General features: G+C 36.4%; 1 protein-coding gene and 1 non-coding gene across 4 annotated transcripts in view; one reads left to right on the plus strand and one right to left on the minus strand.

The window, feature by feature from the left end:
• The window catches only part of Dennd6a (DENN domain containing 6A), a 77,554-nt gene that overhangs the window by 12,576 nt on the left and 44,748 nt on the right, over positions 1-20,230 (minus strand). For all 3 annotated transcript variants that reach the window (XM_063257334.1, XM_063257333.1, XM_063257336.1), the window contains 4 exons: positions 18,136-18,230; positions 2,823-2,888; positions 2,660-2,724; positions 1,240-1,329 (listed from right to left, as the gene is read on the minus strand). In XM_063257334.1, the coding sequence (XP_063113404.1) occupies positions 1,240-1,329; positions 2,660-2,724; positions 2,823-2,888; positions 18,136-18,230 (316 nt within the window). The remainder of the gene's footprint in view (positions 1-1,239; positions 1,330-2,659; positions 2,725-2,822; positions 2,889-18,135; positions 18,231-20,230) is intronic.
• On the plus strand, positions 15,465-15,597 carry LOC111754668 (small nucleolar RNA SNORA2/SNORA34 family). Its single transcript, XR_002789349.1, has one exon. It is a non-coding gene; the product is annotated as a small nucleolar RNA SNORA2/SNORA34 family (small nucleolar RNA).

A 20,230-nucleotide genomic window follows, 5' to 3' on the forward strand; every position in this document is an offset into this window, starting at 1 on the left:
GAATACTATTGATATTAAAATCACTACCCATTAAGAGATTCATTCAAAATAAATATTGGGGCCTTATTGTCACAGGACAGTCAAAAGTATTAGATGTTTAATTTAAATGGTTGCAGGCCACTGAAGACTACAGTTAGTTGAAGTGGTGGTAATCTCAAGTACTCTGGAAGGCTGAGGCAGGAGAAGGCAGGTTTGAGCACAGCCTAATCAATTTAACAAGACCCTGCCTCAAATATTAAAAGAGATTAAAGATGTACTTTAGTGGAATGCCCTGAGTTCAATCCCCAGGGAAAGAGAAAGGCAGTAAGAGGAAAAGGGAAGTTAAAAAAAACACTTTTAACTGTGCTAATTTTTCTTTTCTTTCCTCTCTCTCTGTCTCTCTCACTCTGTGTGTGTGTGTGTGTGTGTGTGTGTGTGTGTGTGTAGGGGGGATGTTCTGATTTAAACCCACGAACTCGAGCATGCTACTTATTAAGTAAAAAATAAAAATCAAAGTAGAGCTACAAACTCTACTGCATGGTTCATACACTAAACTGCTCTTGCTTTTGCTGTATAAGGACTTCAACTTCTGACTGCTGGGCATCTTAAGTGATCAGATTTCTGTCAAAGGTATCTTTGTGGTAAATTTTTTAGTTTTAATTACTTGACTACTGGCTTTAATTTCATGATTTGTGTTCAATTTTCTTAAAATCAGCTTTAGCCTAAGCAAATCTGTGTCTACTTTAAAAGACTGGAAATAGGGGCCAGGGATTTAGCTCAGTGGCATAAGTGCCTACCTGGCAAGACTGGAGATAGAAAAATAAATTTTGCCAAATTTTAAAAATTCATGTCAATTATCTCGTTTCACAACAAACCCAGTGTAGTGGCAAATGCCTGTAGTCCCAGCTACTTAGGGGTTTAGGCAGGAAGATCAGTTGATTTCAAAAATTAAAGAACAGCAAAGGCAACATAACAAGACCCCCATCTCAAAAAAAAAAATTTTTTTTTCACATGACAGCTACCTAGGAGAAACAGAATCTGCCTTACATATAAAATAAGAAAAGTGAGAATCAGAGGTAAAAAGCAACTTAACAACATTGTATAGTTCATACCAAAAAAAGTTATATATATATGTCTTTTGCAAAAGTCTCTCTGAAATCACTTTCCAGGATAACAATGTAACTTAAGGTTAGAAGGACAGGGAAACATTTATATACCCTTTAACAAATCATCAAACCAAGCAAAGATTTGTTAACTTACTAATGGAATGATAAAGCTTTGTGTCAATTCCAAAAAATATCTTCGAAGAATGACGCTTTGAGCCTCAGAAGGACGTTTCTGCTGCACACCCTTAGAAAAGAGGAAACAATGAGAAATGCAGATTCTGGTGTCAGGAAACATAAAACATAAGTACCAAGTTCATTGCTTTGTGAATACACACTTATACTTGATATTAAAAAAACCCTTTGACTTGAAGTAATTTAATTTGAAGTCTATTATGTCATTATCATGTTAAAAGAATCCTTAGGCAAAGCTGCAAAGAGCCAAGGGGGAAGGTGGAGAAGGAAAGGTTGATGAATGGGTAATAAGTTACAATTAGGAACTAGAAGTTCTGACATGTGACATATACAACTTAACAAGTATTTATTTATTTATTTATTTATGTGTGTATGTGGGGGGGTTTTTTTGAAACAGAATTTTGTTATGCAGTGAGCTGGCCTTGAACTTATTTTGTAGCCCAGGGTAGCCTTGAACTTGAGACAATCCTCCTACCTCAGCCTCCCGAGTACTAGGAGTACAAGCATGTGCCATCACACCTGGCCACATACCTAACAATTATGTACTTTAACTCTTAAAAACAGAAGGTAGAACTTTTGAGTATTTTCATTATAAAGAAATGACAGGTCAGATGTATAGTCCAGCAGCACAGCACCTGCCTGGCAAGTCTGCGGTGCTGAGTTCAATTCCCAATACCCACCCCACCACCACCACCAAAAGATAAATGTTTGAAGTCAGGTAAGTTTAACTAGATTTAAATATAATAGCATACACATATATCAAAACATAAAACAGTACTTCATTAATATGCACAATTTTACATTTTTATGTATCAGTTAAAAATTAATTTTAAAAAAATAGAATGGTGCAAAACCTAAGAGATTTCAGTGTGGGGTGACAATTTTATTTTATATTTGCTATATTAATACTGTTTTTTTTTAAATGCTAACTTACCTCCTACTGTTAGATGTTAACTACCTCAAAATAGGACCTGTGACTATTCATTATAACACCAAAGTTCCTAGAATGACTGACATTTGTTTGTAGCTGCTACCCCAATATTCAAGCCTGTAATTGAATACTGCTACTTTAGTTTCTTGGTTCTTTTTGGGAGGCTGTGTTTTGAGACATGGTCTCACTATTTATGTAGTTCACACTTTGAACCTTGAACTCATTATGTAGCATAGGCTGGCCTTGAACTCACAGAGATCCACTTTTGCCTCAGCCTCCTGAGTGTTGGGAATAAAGGCATGTACTACTTGGCTTTTCTAGATTCTTAGGAAATTTTGGTTTAAAAGTAAAACTCCGTTTCACATTATTATATACAAGGCTCATGTTGCCTAAATGGATATTACATACCTAACAAAGAGATTGAAATTTAATAATATGAGCAAGTCATTACCTTCTGTAATTGTTTTATGATCTCTTCATCTCTATTTAGATATGGCTTGTAAGAAGTATAAACTCCTATTAAAAAAAATACAAACTCCTAAGAATTGAAGAAGGTAAACATAAAAACAACTATGCAGATAAGCATATATTTAAATATCAATAAAATTCAATACCAGGTTTAGAATCCAGAGTCTTTAGGTTCTTCAGTTTTTTCACTTTAACTTGCTTAGGAATTTCACCTGAAAGAAATAACATAAACATTCTTCTAATTATAATCATAATGTATTATAAAATTAGAATTTTATAAGATTAATAATCTATGGGCTATACATTAATTAGAAGTGTCACAGTTAAAACATTTTTCTTAACATTAATAAATATTTAAGAATTTATGCTTGGTATCTTAAAACTGGAAAAGGAAATATTGGATTCTTGTAACAGTACAGAAATATTAATGATCTTTCATTAATATATATCTATCATTACTTAAAATTTTCCCTTTTTGTTACTCAATCCATAATTTAAAATTTATGTGTCAAATACATGAAATTGAAAAAAATTTTTTTTGATACTGGGAATTGAACTCATGACCTTGCACTTACCAGGGAGGTGCTGTGCCACTGAGCTATATCCCTGGCCCTTAAAATTTAAATTTTAAATGCCAAATAGGAATAAAATATTCTTTTAGAGAAATGGAGAAGAAAGAAATTCCTAAGGGACTACAAGATACCATATTCAAAATGTTTTTTCTGGTATCTCTCCAAATCCTGCTTTTGCATTTAAAACAGCACTGCCACCAAGTGGGGATAGCGTGTGCAAACACAGGTCTGAGCCACACAGAGGAATGCAGCTGCATGCTGAGCAGTCTGCAGAATCCACAATGGCAGCCCTGATGGGAGGGGAAGCTACAAACTAAACAACTCATAAAATGCAAAAAAGTACTTCAGGGCACATATTTAAAAATGACATGAACACACCTACTTTACTAGATTTTTTCTTTCTTCCCTTCTCTGGTGTCCCTCTCTGTGCAGAAAAGTAAAAGACCTAAGAAAAGGCAAAAAATATAGCTCAGTAGCATAGGGCCTGCCTGGCAAACGCAAAGTCAGGAGTTCAATTCCCTGTTCAAAACAACAACAACAACAACAAAAAAAGAACCTCAGAAAGGAAAGACAAGCTGGAGACTGTCTAATTTAAGCCTCTAAATTTATAACAGTTTTATGTACATTATTACAAGAGCAAACTGCTAGTTTGAATATACATAGGAGTGAGATTATTTGAATAGGGAACATTTTCACTGGTGATGATATTGTTTAAAAACTTTAAGAGCATGTATTATTTATATTTCTATAACTTTTTACTTTGAAATAATTTCAGTCTTACAGAGCTGAAAAGTGATACTGTCAACTTCCCTGATTACATTAAACAGGATCTTGTTAAAGAAGCAAAATCAGATATACTTATTTTTTAATGCAGCAAAAATTAGTAAATTCAAGATACCTTTAATACAGAAATAAAACAGCTAGCTTGTGAAGGGGAACTTATAGTCTAATACCAAAATATGACAAAGAAAATGTCAACACAGAGGAATATGTGCTAAGGTAGAACTACAGACAGGCTGGGCACGATCACATACAGCTGTAACCCCAGCTACGCTGGAGGCTAAGGCAAAGGGATCACAAGTGTGAGGCCAGCCAAAAAAACTAGCCCAACCCTGTCTGAAGATAATTAGCAGGACTGGGGATATTGCTCAGTGATAATTAGCAGGACTGGAGATATTGCTCAGTGATACAGCACTGTCAAGGTTCAATTCTGAGAGCTGGGGGGTGGGGCAAGAAGGGAGAGAAAGAGGCAAGTAGAGAGACAGATGAACAGACACAGTGAGACAGACACAGAAGAGAGACACAGAGAGTATAGAAGAACAATGAGCTGGGCAATTATTGGGGATTCCTAAGGGAGGTGTCACTTAAGCACTCTTATACAAGAAATAAAAGGCTATCTGTGGGAAAAAGGAAAAACCTTTTAGGTAGAGTTAAATCCAGAAGCATGAAGAGCATGCTGCTTAAAGAATGATTCACAAGGGCTGGGGATTTAGCTCAGCGGCATAAGCGCCTGCCTTGCAAGCAGGCAGTCGTGAGTTTGATCCCTGGTACTGATAAAAACGAAAAAGACAAAAAAAAAAAAAAAAAAAAAGATACACACTGGTAAGGAAAAGTAACCATTCACTAAACATTTATTCTATGCCAATATTGGCTCTAGGAAGACTGCACAAATTGTTGCACTTAATTTTAATGATAAAAATATGAAAGCTGGGCATGGTGGTGCATGCCTATAATCTTAGCAATTGGAGAGACTGAGGTAGGAGGATCCTTGTGAGTTTTGAGATCAGCCTGGGCTAACAAAGTGAGCTCAAGGCCAGCCTGAACTGCATAATGAGACTGTCTCAAAATGATGGGGAAGAAAAAAAATAAAAGAAAGGAAAGAAAGAAAAAAGAACGAACCAAAAACAAGACGTACTGCAGGGCAGAGGTAAAGAGGTACAGCTACGAGAGCTCTATGAGGCAATGCTTTTTGTCCCTTAGGAAGTAGAGAATACCTACTCAACAGAAAACAAAATTAAAATCACTTGTCTGCCTCTGACTCCAAGAATCAGAATATCAAAGCTCAAAACTATAATGGTAGGAGCGGGGGATACAGCTCAGCAGTGCAGTACCTGCCTGGCAAATACCACCAGATCCTAAGTTTGATTCCTGGTAGCTCCCCCTGCCCTAAAAAGAAACTCCACAATGGTTTGAGTAAGCATATTTTATTTCTTTTTACTCCAAGTCACAAAGACCAGCAACTCCTCTATTCACAAATGCTGTTATTACAAAATATTATTTCTAAAAATTCACTGCGTTAAGGTTATTGAATATCAGAGAGAATAACTGACCAGTAGGTTTCATATATTATTACCAATAAATTCTTGTTAGTAATAAAGAGCTGTATGCTTTTTTTTTTTTTTTGGTTCCGGGGATCGAACTCACAACCTTGCACTTGCCAAGCAGGTACTTATGCTGCTGAGCTAAACCCCTGGCCTGAGATGCATATGTTTTGTTTTTAAAAAGGGAGGCACCAAGAACCCAAAAATCTTTACACACACAATTCTCTGATTCTGTGAACCTTATCAGGTCTAGGGCAATGAACTGTTACCCTAGCCACACTACTTCTTGCACTGCACATATATAGATATTTAGAAAGAAAGATGCACTGTCTATTACAGAAAAGCCAGGTGTGACAGAACACACCTATGATCACAGCTTTTCAGGAGGCGGAGGCAGACGTTCAAGGCCAGCAGGGATCACTGAGCAAGATACTGCCTCAAAAGTAAAACAAAGTAAAATGTGCCAGGGCTAGAGCCAGTGGCAGAGTATGTACTTAGCACCTGTGAAGCACTGAGTTCAGTCTTCAGCACTGCAAACAAACAAAAATGAACAAACCAAAGTTCTATAACTGAAAATATTTATTTTTAAAGTACTGTACTTATTATTCCATGTCTACTGTGTATACTACCCACAAAAAAAAAATGGTTTAATTTAGAGTCATCCTTACAGTACCTTTGCATATTTGCACTTCTAGATACAAGCCAAATTTTTACCTTTCCTGTTGTGAAATCATCAAACCCAATTTCTGGTCAGAAATGATCAGTTTGTAATCTCAATATAAAGCAGCAGAATTTATATTCTATGTAAGTAAAATATGTTAAGTATCATAACCCTAAAATGATGTTTCTTCATTTCATTTAACAGGACATGGATAAACTAAACAGACACAATCTAGAAAGAGCAGTGTCTTCATATGAGAAGGAATGACTGTTTTGCAGAGTTAAAACCAAATATCATTTCTAGTAAAGCTAGGAACTTTGGACTCATATTTTTGTTGTACTTTCTCTCCTGGTCTGAATAAGGCTTTTTTCTAGCCAGGGATAGTGGTATACACACGTAATCCTAGTATTTCAGGTGAATAAGGCAGGGACAAGTTTAAGTCCAACCTGAGCAACCTGACAACTTAGCTAACTCTGGTCTCAGAATAAAAATAAACTAAAATTTAAAAAAAAAATTGAGATGTAACTCTTAGAAACCACTAAATTTCATCCCCTATACGGACAAAGTTAAAAATAAATAAAATAAATAAGAAGAAGAAAGGGGAAGGGAGATATTTTTTCTATATCTTTACTGACCCTCTGAGATTGTTCTGAAAGCCAGAATCCAAAGCAGGGTTTTATGGTGCTTAATCTATGTAGCATATGCAACGCAGCTGGTCTGGAGATTACAAAATGTAAAACAAATACTTCAAACACTCAAAGTAAAGTAAAAGACAAATGGAATTCAATAGCTATGACACCAAAGTGATTAGAAGAAAAATAGATAAACTGACTTCCATGAAAACTGAAAACACTTGTGTACCAAGAGTACTACAGAATCAAGCATCACAGTGCATATCTCCCCAGGGCTCAGGAGGCTGAGGCAGGAGGATTGCAGTTAAGTTTGAGGCCAGCCTCAGCTACACAGTGAGTTGGAAGTCAGCCTGAACTTCACATAAAACCTGATTTCAAAAATGCGAGATAGACCCATTCTGGTTGACTATTATCTTCTTTTAAAGTCCTGTAAATGTCTCCAATGTTTTGGTTTTATTCTTTACTGTTTTGCTCAATTTTATTATAACTGAGGATATAGGCAATTCTTTTTAAGATAGCAAGAGGCAGTATGGTAACCATTGTTGATCACCTTGTATTTTGTTTTTACATTATCTATTATGTCCATCCTTTTGATTTGACTGACTCTGTTCTATTATGTCACTTATTTGGTTTTACTCTCTTCAAACAAAAGTAATAAGAACTGTGGGAGTAATAAAACCCAAAATGTGTAACTGTCATTGTACAAAAGAAAGGAAAAGAAAGTGTTCTAAAGGATATAACTGCATATATATTTAAGTGTATAAGATAGATAACCATATTACTGAGTTTTGTTGGATCATTGAACAAAACTGTTTGCAGTCTCACTGTTTGAAAGTCCACTTTATATGCTTTAATTTTGTAACTTGAACAACTATTTCTAAGATAACAATATGTAATCTATTAACTAGTGATTTCCTACTGTTCATTCTTTCTGAAATTCTGTATAACTTGTACTCTTTTTCTCCTTAAATTAAAAAAAAAAGCGAGATAGTGACAGAGAGATTGAGAAGAAGGGAGGGAGGAAGGAAAGAATGAAGGTAGGGAGGCAGGCAGACAGGAAAGAAGGAAGGCAGAAAATGAGACAAAGAAATAGGAAGAGATGCCCCACAGAACGAAGGAAACGTTATATCCTAGTCTGGGCATCACAGAGACATACCAAGACCCTGTCTCAAAATTAAAAATACAAAAAGGGCTGGGGATGTAGCTCATTATGAAAGCACTCTGTTCCATCTCCAGAAACATTTTAAAAAATTATATATTTATATATATATATGTAATTCCACAATTCCACATCCAGATATATTTCTAAAGAATACAAAAGCAGGTACTCAGAGATATTTATACACCCACATACAATATTATACAAACAAGAAGTAATTCAAATATCTAGCAAATAAATGGATAAAGAAAACGTAGAACAGCCAGGTGTGGTGGTATACATCTGTAGTCCCAGCACTTGGAAAGCTGAGGCAGGATCACCATGAGTTTTCTGAAACCAGCCTGGCCTACAAAGTGAGCTCAGGGCCAGTCTGAGCTGCACAGTGAAACCTTGTCTCAAAAAGAGAGGAAAAAAAGAGAGAAAGAAAGAAAGAAAGAATATAGTACAATGGAAACGCATACAAAGAAAATTCATAAAAGAGAGTAAGATTCAGCTCTAAAATTATGATACATGCTGAAATGGATAAATGTTGAAGATGTTATCCTTCATAAAATAAACCAAAGGGAGCACATAGAACCCTGGTTTCAATACCCAGTACTGCTCCCCACCAAAGTTAAGATGATTCATTTTGTGTGTGTGTGTGTGTGTGTGTGTGTGTGTGTGTGTACACGAGATCAAACTTGAACCGCACGCTCGCCAGGGAGGTGCTGTGCCACTGAGCTACATGCCTGCCCCAAGATGATTAATTTCATGTTACATGCATCTTAACACAAGCACAATGCTTTTACACAATACTATCTATCCTGTAGAAAATCTAATAATGAACAAAATGGTCCAAATATAAACAGGTGAAAAAAGTAATCAGAAAGAACACAGCATCGCTCCCCTAAGATAGGCTGCTTAAAATAAAGTATAATCAATATAGGCCTTCATCTCTATTTTGAAAACTAAATTCAAAGACTGTCCTCTTTCTTCCCTGGGTCTAGTTCCTATTTTCAAATGATCAACCTCACTAGCCTTAAAAAAATCTTCAGGGCAGCAATAATATCATGTCACAAGAAAAAAAAAAATACAACCCAGTACCCTTCATTAATACACATGTAAAAAAAACCTCAATAAAATATTAGCATAATGATCCTGTAATCCTAGTACTTGGGAGGCTGAGGCAGCGAGATCACTATGAGTTCAAGGTCAGCCTGGGCTACACAGTGAGTTCAAGGCCAACCTGAACTGCATAGTGAGATACTATCTTTTTTTTTTTCTTTTTCCTTTTTATTGGTACCAGGGATCGAACTCACGACTGCCTGCTTTCAAGGCAGGTGCTTATGCCACTGAGCTAAATCCCCAGCTTAAAAAAACAAAAATAAAAATAAATCTAAAAAAAACAAAAATAAAAATAAATACTAGCAGGATGATGGTAGCACCACTTGTAATCCCAACATTCAGCAGGCTGAGGCAGGAGATCACTGTGAGCTGGAGGCCAGCCTAGGCTACACAATGAGTTCGAGGCCCACTTGAACTACATAATGAGACCCTCTCACCAAAAAAAAAAAAAAAACTGGATCTAGATATAAACAATGACTAAATGATATTTATTCAAGAAACTGAAGGTAAAAAATATATGATGATACTCATAGGTACAGAAAAAGTATTTAACAAAACAACACCAATCATGATAAGTGTCCTTAACAAATTAAGAATGGCACTTGTACAACCTCATAAAAAATACCTGTGAAAAGACCTATGGTTAACACAATTAGTGGTGAAATACCGCATATTTTCTACTTAAGAATGAGTAGATAAAGACACAAGCTCTCACAAAATTTTACTAAATATTATACCAGAGGTTCTAGTCAAAGTAGGTAGACAGGTGGATGTTAGATGAATTAGACTAAAACGAGTAAAGAGTTTTAAAAAACTACCATTCAGATAAGAAAGGAAGAAATTAACTGATCTGATCCTATACTGCAAAAAAAGTCACACAAAACATAAACTAGTAGCACAAGATACACACACACACACAAATATGTATATGTATATATATATATATTTGTTTTATTTTGTTTTGTTTTGTTTTTTTTTTATTTAAGGAGAAAAGAAAAGAAAGAAAAAAAAACAGTAAAGGGGTACAAGTTATACAGATTTACAGAAGAAAAAAATGTGCAGTAGGAAATCACTAGTTAATGGATTACATATTGCCATCTTAGAAATAATTGTTCAAGTCACAAAATTAAAGCTTGTAGAGTGGACATTCCAACAATGATACTGCAAACAGTTCTGTTCAATGATCCAATAAAACTCTGTGATATCATTTTCTATCTTATACATTTAAATATACATGCAGTTATATAGTTTAGAACACTTTGTTTTCCTCTCTTTTGTACAGTGACCATTACACATTTTGGGTTTCATTGCTCCCACGGTTCTTATTGCTTTTTTGGAAGAGAGTAAAACCAAATGTGACATAACAGAACAGAATCGGTCAAGTCAAAAGGGTGGATATAATAGATAATATAAAAACATAATACAAGGTGATCAACAATGGTTACCATAATGCCTCCCGCTATTTCTAATAGAATTGCCTATATCATTAGTTGTAATACAATTGAACAAAACAGTAAAGAATAAAACCGACAAAACCAAAACATTGGAGATATTGTAGGTCTTCAAAAGTAGATAAAAGTCAACGAGAATGGGCGTTATAATGAATCTCATTATCTTCTCAGCTGATGCCTAAACTTTCGAACCTGATACTATCCAGCAAAACAGAATAGAGGAACCTCAGTCAAAGACAAGATGGTGAGAGTAATACAGGGCTTCAAATCGAGATAATAGAAAGTCAAAGTGGGTTATTATATTATATCCTGCTATATTTTTCCCCTTAATTAAATGGATAAAAATAAAAAAGTGAAACAGGGCAGATCAAAACATAACCATTTAAGCAGAATAGTGTTTCACCACCAGATATTTCCGACCCAAAAGTAGTTACCATATTGACTCCCTCCCTGAAGTCCTTGAGTACAACTTCATATACTGTAGCATTAAGTATATCAAAACAATGTAAAACCATTTAAGAGAATGACAGCATTATAGAGTATTTAGAATCAACTAACAGAAAATGAACAATGGTCTCTGTATAATCTCCTTGTCTTTAAAAGGTTTTTGCTTATACTATCGTACATAACAAAATCCAATAAGATACAACCTGTTTAGACCATTGGAGACAGAAGAACAAAAGCTAGATGAGACTTCAAAACAAGATGGTACTAAATCAGCATTACCTATTAAGATGTCATTTTCTCCAAAATAGCTGTTCCTATCATCCAATCTTCTCTGTCTCATTTCTGTTGAGCTCTTTTTCTGTCAGTAGCTGTCAGTTTGTCTTCTTCATTTTGTTCTCTGCTCCATTCGTTGTGGCCTCCCCGCCACTATTTCTGGGTTCTTTGTATTTTTCTTTTTTTAGAATATCCTGCAATACTTTCTGTAGGGTTGAATTGGTGGTTGCAAATTCCCCCAGTTCCTCTTTATCCTGGAAGCACCTAGTTTTTCCATCAATTTCCAGGGACAGTTGTGCAGGATATCTCAATCTTGGCTGGAGATTATTATCTTTCAAAGCTTGAATTATTTCCCCCCATGCTCTTCGTGATTTGATGGTTTGTGAAGAGAAATCTGCTGTAATTCTGATGGGTGTTCCCTTGTAAGTGATCTGTTTCTTGTCTCTTACAGCTTTTAATATTCTGTTCTTGTATTGAATTTCTGGAATTTTTATTATTATATGCCTGGGTGTTTCTCTGTTAGGGTTGTAGGTAGCTGGGGTCCTGTATGCCTCATACATCTGAGTATCTTTACCTTTTGCTAAATTAGGAAAATTCTCCTGGATTATTTCTGTGAGTAGCTTTTGTAGTTCACTTGTTTGTGTCCCTACTTCTTCTTTTATGTTCTTAATCCTTAAGTTATGGCTCCTCTTATCATCTTCTTGTCTTTGTATTATTGCTGTTTGTTTCTTTGTTATTTTTAAGAAGTTTTTCATTTCATTCTCCCATATTTCAAGTCTGCCCTCCAGTTCAGATAGTCTGTCCTAAGTTTCTTTCAAGCTGTTATGCCAGTCTTGGATAGACTTCTTAATTTCTTGACAGTCCCTTTGAACCTGCTTCACATACTCAATGCTTTCTCTGTTTTCTCCATCAAGCAATTCTCCCCTCTTTTTCTGTTCTTCCATTCCATCATCTGTTTTTTCCTGGGTGGTGCTTAGCATTTCTCTAACTATTCTGCATACTTCTAGCTTCAGGTCGTTGATAACTTCATTCCTGAATTGGTCTATGAGGCTCTCTATATGGCGCTTAATGTATATTGGTGTGGTGTCCGCTATTGCCTGTTTCTCAGTATTGGGGGCCGAGGAGCCTTTTTTGTTGCTTCCCTTCCCCATATTTTCTGTTCCTTATAAAATGCAAGCTTACATAGGAGGCCCGGCTTCCCTGCCTGTCAGCCACAGCCTGATCGAATTGCGCTGGCTAGTTGTTCCCGCCCACCACTGCGCACCAGGGAGTTGCGGAGGAGGCAGCCTACGCGGGAGTCAGTCGCTCCTCCGGGCCACCGTCAGGCTCTGGGATCAGGATTAGGCCAGCCTAGGGAGTCCGCCAGCAGTGTCACTCAGGCCAGGCACTTTTCACCAATCCCGTCCGAGAGGGTAATGTGTGGCTGGAGTCGCCACCGCGCCCTGCTCTTACAGGACTGCTCGAGCCCAGAAAGTCCTCCGCTGGAGTCAAACTGTGGTAGGGGGTCAGTTTCTCACTCACCTCGCCACCAGTCAGTTTTCGTGTATGCCTCCTTGTCCGTCCTGTTTTTGACTCCGTTCGCAGACTCCCGTTCCCAGAGCTTCTGCGCGTCTCTCCTTGCCGAGCCGCTGTGGAGGCAGCCAGCCACCGCGCGACGGGAAACCCAAATCGCGGTTTCCAATGGCGCGGGGTCGAGCCTCTACACCGAGTCTTTTCTGTTCCTATTTTAGCACCAGGACTGTATTCTAAGTTGGTTTCTCTCAGCTCAGTTCGTTCCTGAGTCAGCAGAGCATATCTCTACTGGTTCGTGTCTCCTTAGTCCGCATCATTCCTGGCCTCTGAGCCGAGCCTTTCAGAGAGCCTACGGTAGTTGCTGTTGTCTGTCCGCCATGTTCTCCCGGAGTCCCCTTGTTTTGTTTTTTGAGACAGGGTCTCTCTATGTAGTTCGGGCTAGCCCAGATTTACTACATAGCCCAGATTGACCTCAAACTCTCAGCAACTCTCCTGCCTCAGCCTCCCAAGTGCTAGGCTTACAGGTGAGTTCCACTACATCCAGCTATAAGACCTACATTCTATCAACATACACGTCTATCAATATATACAATATATCATATATATTTCCATACACTAGCAATTAAAAATCCAAAATGAAATTAAGAAAACAATTCAACTTATAATAGCACTGAAAATAATACATCAAAAAGGGATAAACAGAACAAATGAGGCATAAGGTTTATACATTGAAAACCACAAGACACTGCTGGGAAACAAATGGAAGAGACATTACATATTCACGCACAAGCCTTGCTTTATTTAGCTTGCTAGCAGGCAGTGCTGGAGACTGAACACAGGGCCTTTGCACTGAGCCCTGTCTCCAGTGCTTTTTAAAATTTTGAGACAAGGTCTGAGTTGCCCAGGCTGAGCTTGAACTGATGATCCTCCTGCCTCAGCCTCCCAGACATATGCCACATTAGTAGTTCCCATATTTTTAAGACGGCATTCTCACCTAAACTGGTTTAATTTTCAAAACAATCCCTATTGCAATTCCAGATGGCTTTTTTTGTAGATACTAATGAACTTATTCTAAAATTTATATGAAAATACAAAAAAGCCAGTATAGCCATAACTATCCGAAAAACAACACAGAAGGTTTACAATTCATGATCTCAGAACTTGACTATAAAACTACATTAAGACAAATAAATATCATTTAGTCACTGTTGGTGGGAGTATAGACTGGTACTAGTGTAAACAAAATTATACAGAACAGTGACACAGAAACAGTAGTTCAGAAATATGTCTCTATATTAATGGTTGGTTTTTTACAAAAGTATAAATACAATGGAATGGAAAAAAGATAGTCTTTCAGTTTTTTATTTTTTGTTTTTTTAATACTGGCAGTTGAACTCATGATCTTATGCTTGCCAAGCAGGTGCTGTGCCTCTGAGCTATATCCCCAATTCTAGTTTAAAAAAGAAAAGAAAAGAGCCTTTCTCAACAAATGATGTAAGAAAAACTTAAATCTATGGAGAGTAACTCAAGGTGGATTGTAGACGTACATGTAAATACTAATACAATAACACTTTTAGACAAAAACACAGCAGATCATTTTGTAACCTTGGGTCAGGCGTAAGTTCTAACATCAGAAGGCCAATCCAATTTAAAAATACATTGATAAGCAACAACTTCTTCTCAAAAGACACCATTAAGAAAACGAAGAGTGAACCTAATCTTATTAAGCAAGAGAAACTACTTGTGAAATGAAGACACAATCCACAGATTGGGAAAAAAATTTTGGCAGCTGTACCTCAATCAAAATACTAATATATAGAGTATGTAAAGAACTAAAAAAAAAAAAAATCAGACTCCCTCAAATTTAAAGACCCAATTAAAAATGAGCATCTGAAATGAATAGACGCTTCTCAAATGAAGAAGCAGAAATGGCAAATAAATACAAGAAAAAGTGTTCAATATCAATGGTCATTCGAAAAACGTAATTAAAACAATGCTCAGATTCCATCGCACCCAGAAAGAATGGCTATTATCAAGACATCAACCAATAACAGGTTGGCAGGGCTTCGGAAGAAGAAACCCTTCTCCACTGTTGGTGGGAATGTAGTGAAAATCAGTGTGAAGATTCATCAAAAACCAAAAATTTGACCCAGCTGTTCTTCTTCTTGGTCTCTTCCCAGAAGAATTAAAGGTATACTTCACAGCAACATACACATCTGTGTTTCCTGCGACTCAGTTTGTAACAGCTAAACTTGGAAACGGCCCAAATGCCCATCGAATGATGAATGGATGAAGGTGTGTGGGGTTTTTATACATAAAGGAGAAGCTTGAGACATTTCCAGATAAATGGGTGCACCTGAGACCATACCCTTACATGAAACAAATTGGACCCACATGTGTAAATATTGCATTGTTTCTCTGGTGTGAGAAACTGAAAGAGTAAATAAAGATCAAAATGCATAATAGATTTTGTGAAATAGCAAAAAAATGATCAAATGGAAAGGTGAGAGAGGGAGGGAGGCAAGGGAAAGGAAGGAAGGAAAAAGAAAAGGAAAAAATAGAAATAAAGCTTTTGTAAATGAGGGGAAGAGGGACTGAAGGGAGGTTAGGGGGTGGGGGAAAAAGACCACGCACAAGTACAATCCCTCTATAATGACCAGCCTTGACCCATGGCAATTTTCTGAAGCTGTTAATTCCAAGCAGGAGCCTAAAATGGTACCTTTCTACAGTCTGTTGGCCATTTCAGAGCTTTAAAAATGCAATGGTCAATTCATTAGAAGGCAACAACTATTACAACATTCGAAAGAAGCATCTATTTGGAGGATGACAATGTACATTACAGTAACTATAGCTGATTTCCTACTGTTTTGTTTTTAAAATCCAATTATCGTTCCCAATGTTTTGTTTTACTGTTTCGTTTTTACCTTCTTTAAAAAAATCTCTATAATGAACGTGAGCATTATGTATACCTAAAATGTACCAATAAAATATATACACACATACGTACATACCACATTGTTTCTCTGGTGTGAGAAACTCAAAGGACCAATATGTATAATAGATACTGTGAAAAAAGATGAAAACATTCAAATAGGAAGGGGAACCAAGAAGGGGGGAGGAAGGGAAAAGAAAAAAATGAGAAAAGGAGAATATGAAAACAAAGCTTTGGTAAATAGGGACGGGAACAGTGGTTGAAGGGAGGGGAGGGGAATAGGAAGAAAAAAGGATCAGAATCAAGATCCTTGAGATACATCAAGGATCATCAAGTAAAAAAATAAAAAATTTTTAAAAAGATACATCAAGTGCATGTACAAATCCCTTATGATAAATGTGATCACTATGTATACCTAAAATATACCAACAAACTTAATTTTAAAAAAAAGAAGCTACATCATGTAAGAAAATATCTGGAAATCATATATCTGAAAACAGACTTCTGTCCAGAACACATAAAGTAATATAAAGACCAATTTTAAAAAAGGACAAAATATTTAAAAGGTAATATACATTTAAAGGTGATACATATGAATAGCAAGTACATTCAAATATGCTCACTAGCACCGGTCATTAGGGAAAACTATATTAAAAACACCATTTGAAACGTACTAGAATGGTCATAATGAAAAAGACCAGATACTACCAAAGAATAAAGAAATGAAAACACTCATATGTTAAAAATGTAGGCCGAGATTTAGCTCAGTGGTGCAGTGCCTGTCTGGCAAGCACAAGTCCGGAGTTCAATTCCCAGTATCATAAAAAAAAAGTGTGGGGGAACTTTGGATAACAGGATGGCAATTTCTTAAACAGATTCATTAGTTCATGCTTGTCAAACAATGGTTTTATTTAGAAGTGTTCTACCTATTTCCCCAAAAGAGCCTTTTTTATCACTAGAAAAAAGAAATAGTCTACTACATTATAATTAATCAAAATAATATTGCTTAGTAGACTCAAACCATAAAAATAAATGTCAAAATTAAGATTTCTTTTTTAATTCTCATACTTAACAGAGTCTACTCACTGCTGTTCTCTGCACTAATAAATATTAGCAGCAGGCAGAACACTAATGGAACGGCAAGGGAACATGGCCTTTACTGAGTGCCAGGCACCAAGTTACCGGGTTTACCCTTTCTACCAAAGAATCTCAGGCTTAGAGAGGACGTTCTATCTAACATCACAAAGCTCTGACTGCCAATGTAAAGCCCCTGTTCTTTCCTCTCTTTCGTAAGATTTTGTAAGATGTTAAAGGATTTCATTTCAATATAAGACTGAATCCAATGTCTGTAAATAATACAATTTAATTCCTCTGTATACCAAGCAGAATAATTCTTAAAAGTAGTCCAACAAGATAGGTACAACAGCACAGGCCTCTAATCCTAGCACTTCAGGAGGCTGAAGGAAAAGGATCACAAGTTAAATCCCACCTGGAATTTAGGGAAACTCTGTCTCAAAATAAAGATAAAGATAAAAATAAAAATAAAATAAAAGGCGCTGGGACATAATTCAGTGGTACAGAATCTGTGAGTCTGACCTCCCATTACCAGAAAAAAAGTAGTGTACCATAAAGCTATTAAAAAATAACTTTTAGCCAGGCATGGTGGCACACACTTGTAATCCCACCACTTGGGAGACTGAGACAGGAGGATTACTGCGAGTTCAAGGCTAGCCTGAACTACACAGTGAGACCTTGTCTCAAAAGGAAAAAAAAACAAAAAAAACTACTTTGGTGAAAATTTAGGAATGTCTAGTGAGGAAAGTCAGAGGTACTATGAAACTGTTATTTAGGTTAACCAAACTTGAACCTCAGAATTCACACACTCACTTAGTAAATATCTATTAAACTACCATGAGCAAGATACCACCTGTCATTCGCAAGGAACACACAAACTTTCCACTACTCCTTTAATCAATATCTATGCCACAGGACACATTATACTTGTTTTGAGATCAACCCAAGAATTTCTGACCACTCTGGGAGAATTCTAGCATTCCATAAAGTTTTATTTAAAGAGAACCAGATGTCCATGTTTCATTTCACTTAAACTTATGAGTACATAGAAAGCTTAAATTTTTGAGGTTTCATTTAGTTACATTTCATTTGATGCTTGTAACACTGGAGATACATCTTTTGGTGAGAGGATATTTTTATCATATAAGAATCTACATATTTGGTGGGAAGTTATAGTCTTCTCCAAAGGTTTTAATTTTAATTGCCTCAAAGACAGTTGCCAACAACTTAAGAGGTAACCAAGGATAAAAATAATGTAGAAGAAATAAAATTGTTCAGCCACATTACACATGGAAAACAGTACCCTAAGTTTATACTTTACCTGCAGGTTTAAGGTCTCCTATTCGAATAATGTGTGGCCAGTGCTGAAGCGTTTTAGCAAAAAAAGGGTTGGTTACTCCCAATATGACTGAGGGTCTATTAAAAACAAAACATAAATTTGAAAGGTGAGAAAACATGAATGCTAAATTAGTCAAGAATAGTTTCAGTTTCTTTTGAGTAATATATAGATTATCTTTTCCTTTACTCAATGTACTACATATCAATTACATGTCAGGCAATACACTTAGCAATAAACTTGTAAAAATGAAAAGACAGGGCTGAGGATTTACCTCAGCGGCATAAGTACCTGCCTTGCAAGCAGGCGGTCGTGAGTTCAATCCCTGGTACCGATAAAAAAGAAAAAGACCAAAAAAAAAAAAAAAAAAAAAATTAAAAAAATGAAAAGACAGAATCTTTGCAATAGCACATAGGAAGAAAGGTCTACACACCCAATTATGATGCCAAAAATTAAAAGACACTGAAGGAATAAAATGTACAATAACCACAAATGAAAATCTATAGTCCCCAGGGGATTAAATGACAGCTTTTCCAAAGAGCTGACATTTACATAAGCTGTGAAAAATGCACAAGAGTTTTCTGCTAACGTAAAGGCAATGTAGAGCACATGCCATGTGCCACACAAATAGGTGCTCTCATAGTACACACACAGAACCACACACAGCCAGCATTCTTTGGAGCACAAACCAGGAAGAATGCATAGTCATAGATGGGCAGAACCAAGTTCATATGCTCAGAAATTCAGATGTTACCTCACAGGCTAAGAGAAGCTAGAGAAAAAAGTGCAGATAAGCATGAGTGAGAAGGACCACTTTGGGAAAAATCTGGAAGATGTCCTAAAAGATGAAAGGGACTAGGGAGAAAAGCAACAGTGGATATGAGAAAGACCAGAAACAAGACTGGGAAGGGTGGGAAGGGTGCTATTCAAATCTTATGAGATATTTTAGGATTTAAATTTATAAATTTGGTTAGCATTTGATGTGGGGCATGTTAAGAAGGAGATGTCACAACTTAACTTTTTAACAACTAGGTAAAAACTTGTACCATTTATGAAAAAAGGAAGAGGCACACAATTAGAAGGGAAAAAAGAATTCAGTTTAGTGCCAGGGGATTAAGTTCAGCAACACAAATGCCTGCTTAGCACACGCAAGGTCATGATTCAATCCCCAGTACCAAAAAACAAAAACAAACAAAAAGAGAATTGAGTTTGAACATATTTAGTTTAAATATATTAAGAAGCCAGGTAATCCCAGCACTTGGGAGGCTGAGGCAGAAAGACTGCTGTAAGTTTGAGGCCAGCCTGGGCTATAAAGTGAGTTCAAGGACAGCCTGAACTGCATAGTGAAACCTTGTCTCAAAAAAGCAACATAAATAAATAAATTCAGAGGTACAGGTAATGTGTTTAAGCAACAGCAACAAAACCCCCTGTATAGGAATTGCCCTTGCACAAATCTGGGCTGGGAAGATACATTTCATTCATTAGTGTGAGGTCTTAACAGAGGCAACAAGTACTGACAATACTGGAAAGAAAGAATTATCAGTCTGAAATCAGAACCCAGAACACAGTATTAGAAAACATGGAAAGACAGTAGTGAAAATAGCCTGCAATGTTTCTGTACTGAAACATACCACCAGTGAACCAAGAGACAGATAAAGAATCAAGGATAAAAATATTTTCAAGATTACAGAGTAACCGTTATAAAAAAGAGAAGTCAGAAAAAAAAATCAAGCAATAATGCACTTACTGGGTCAGACAGTGAGAAGGGTCTTGAATTTGGGAAAAAAAAATCAGTGGATAAAGAGAAGTAAACCTGCAGTTAATTTTTGAGAAACAATCAGAAAACCAAAAAGTAGAGACAGTAAATGGAGATCCTTGTTGTTGTCTGGAAACTTAGTAAAGGACTAGGTTATAGCTCAGCAGCACAGTGCCTACCTGGCAAGCACTGAGGTCATGAGTTCGATTACCAATACCAAAAAACAAAACAAAACAAAAAAAAAACCCAAAAAGACACAGTTATGAAAAGAAGCAATAAACAGATCATTTTTCCCAAGGCCGTGGATTTAGCTCAGCGACATAA

The sequence above is a fragment of the Cavia porcellus genome, unplaced genomic scaffold (genome assembly GCF_034190915.1).
Source record: "Cavia porcellus strain 051 isolate PalLab524CR breed Dunkin Hartley unplaced genomic scaffold, mCavPor4.1 scaffold_10, whole genome shotgun sequence".
Lineage (NCBI taxonomy): Eukaryota > Metazoa > Chordata > Mammalia > Rodentia > Caviidae > Cavia > Cavia porcellus.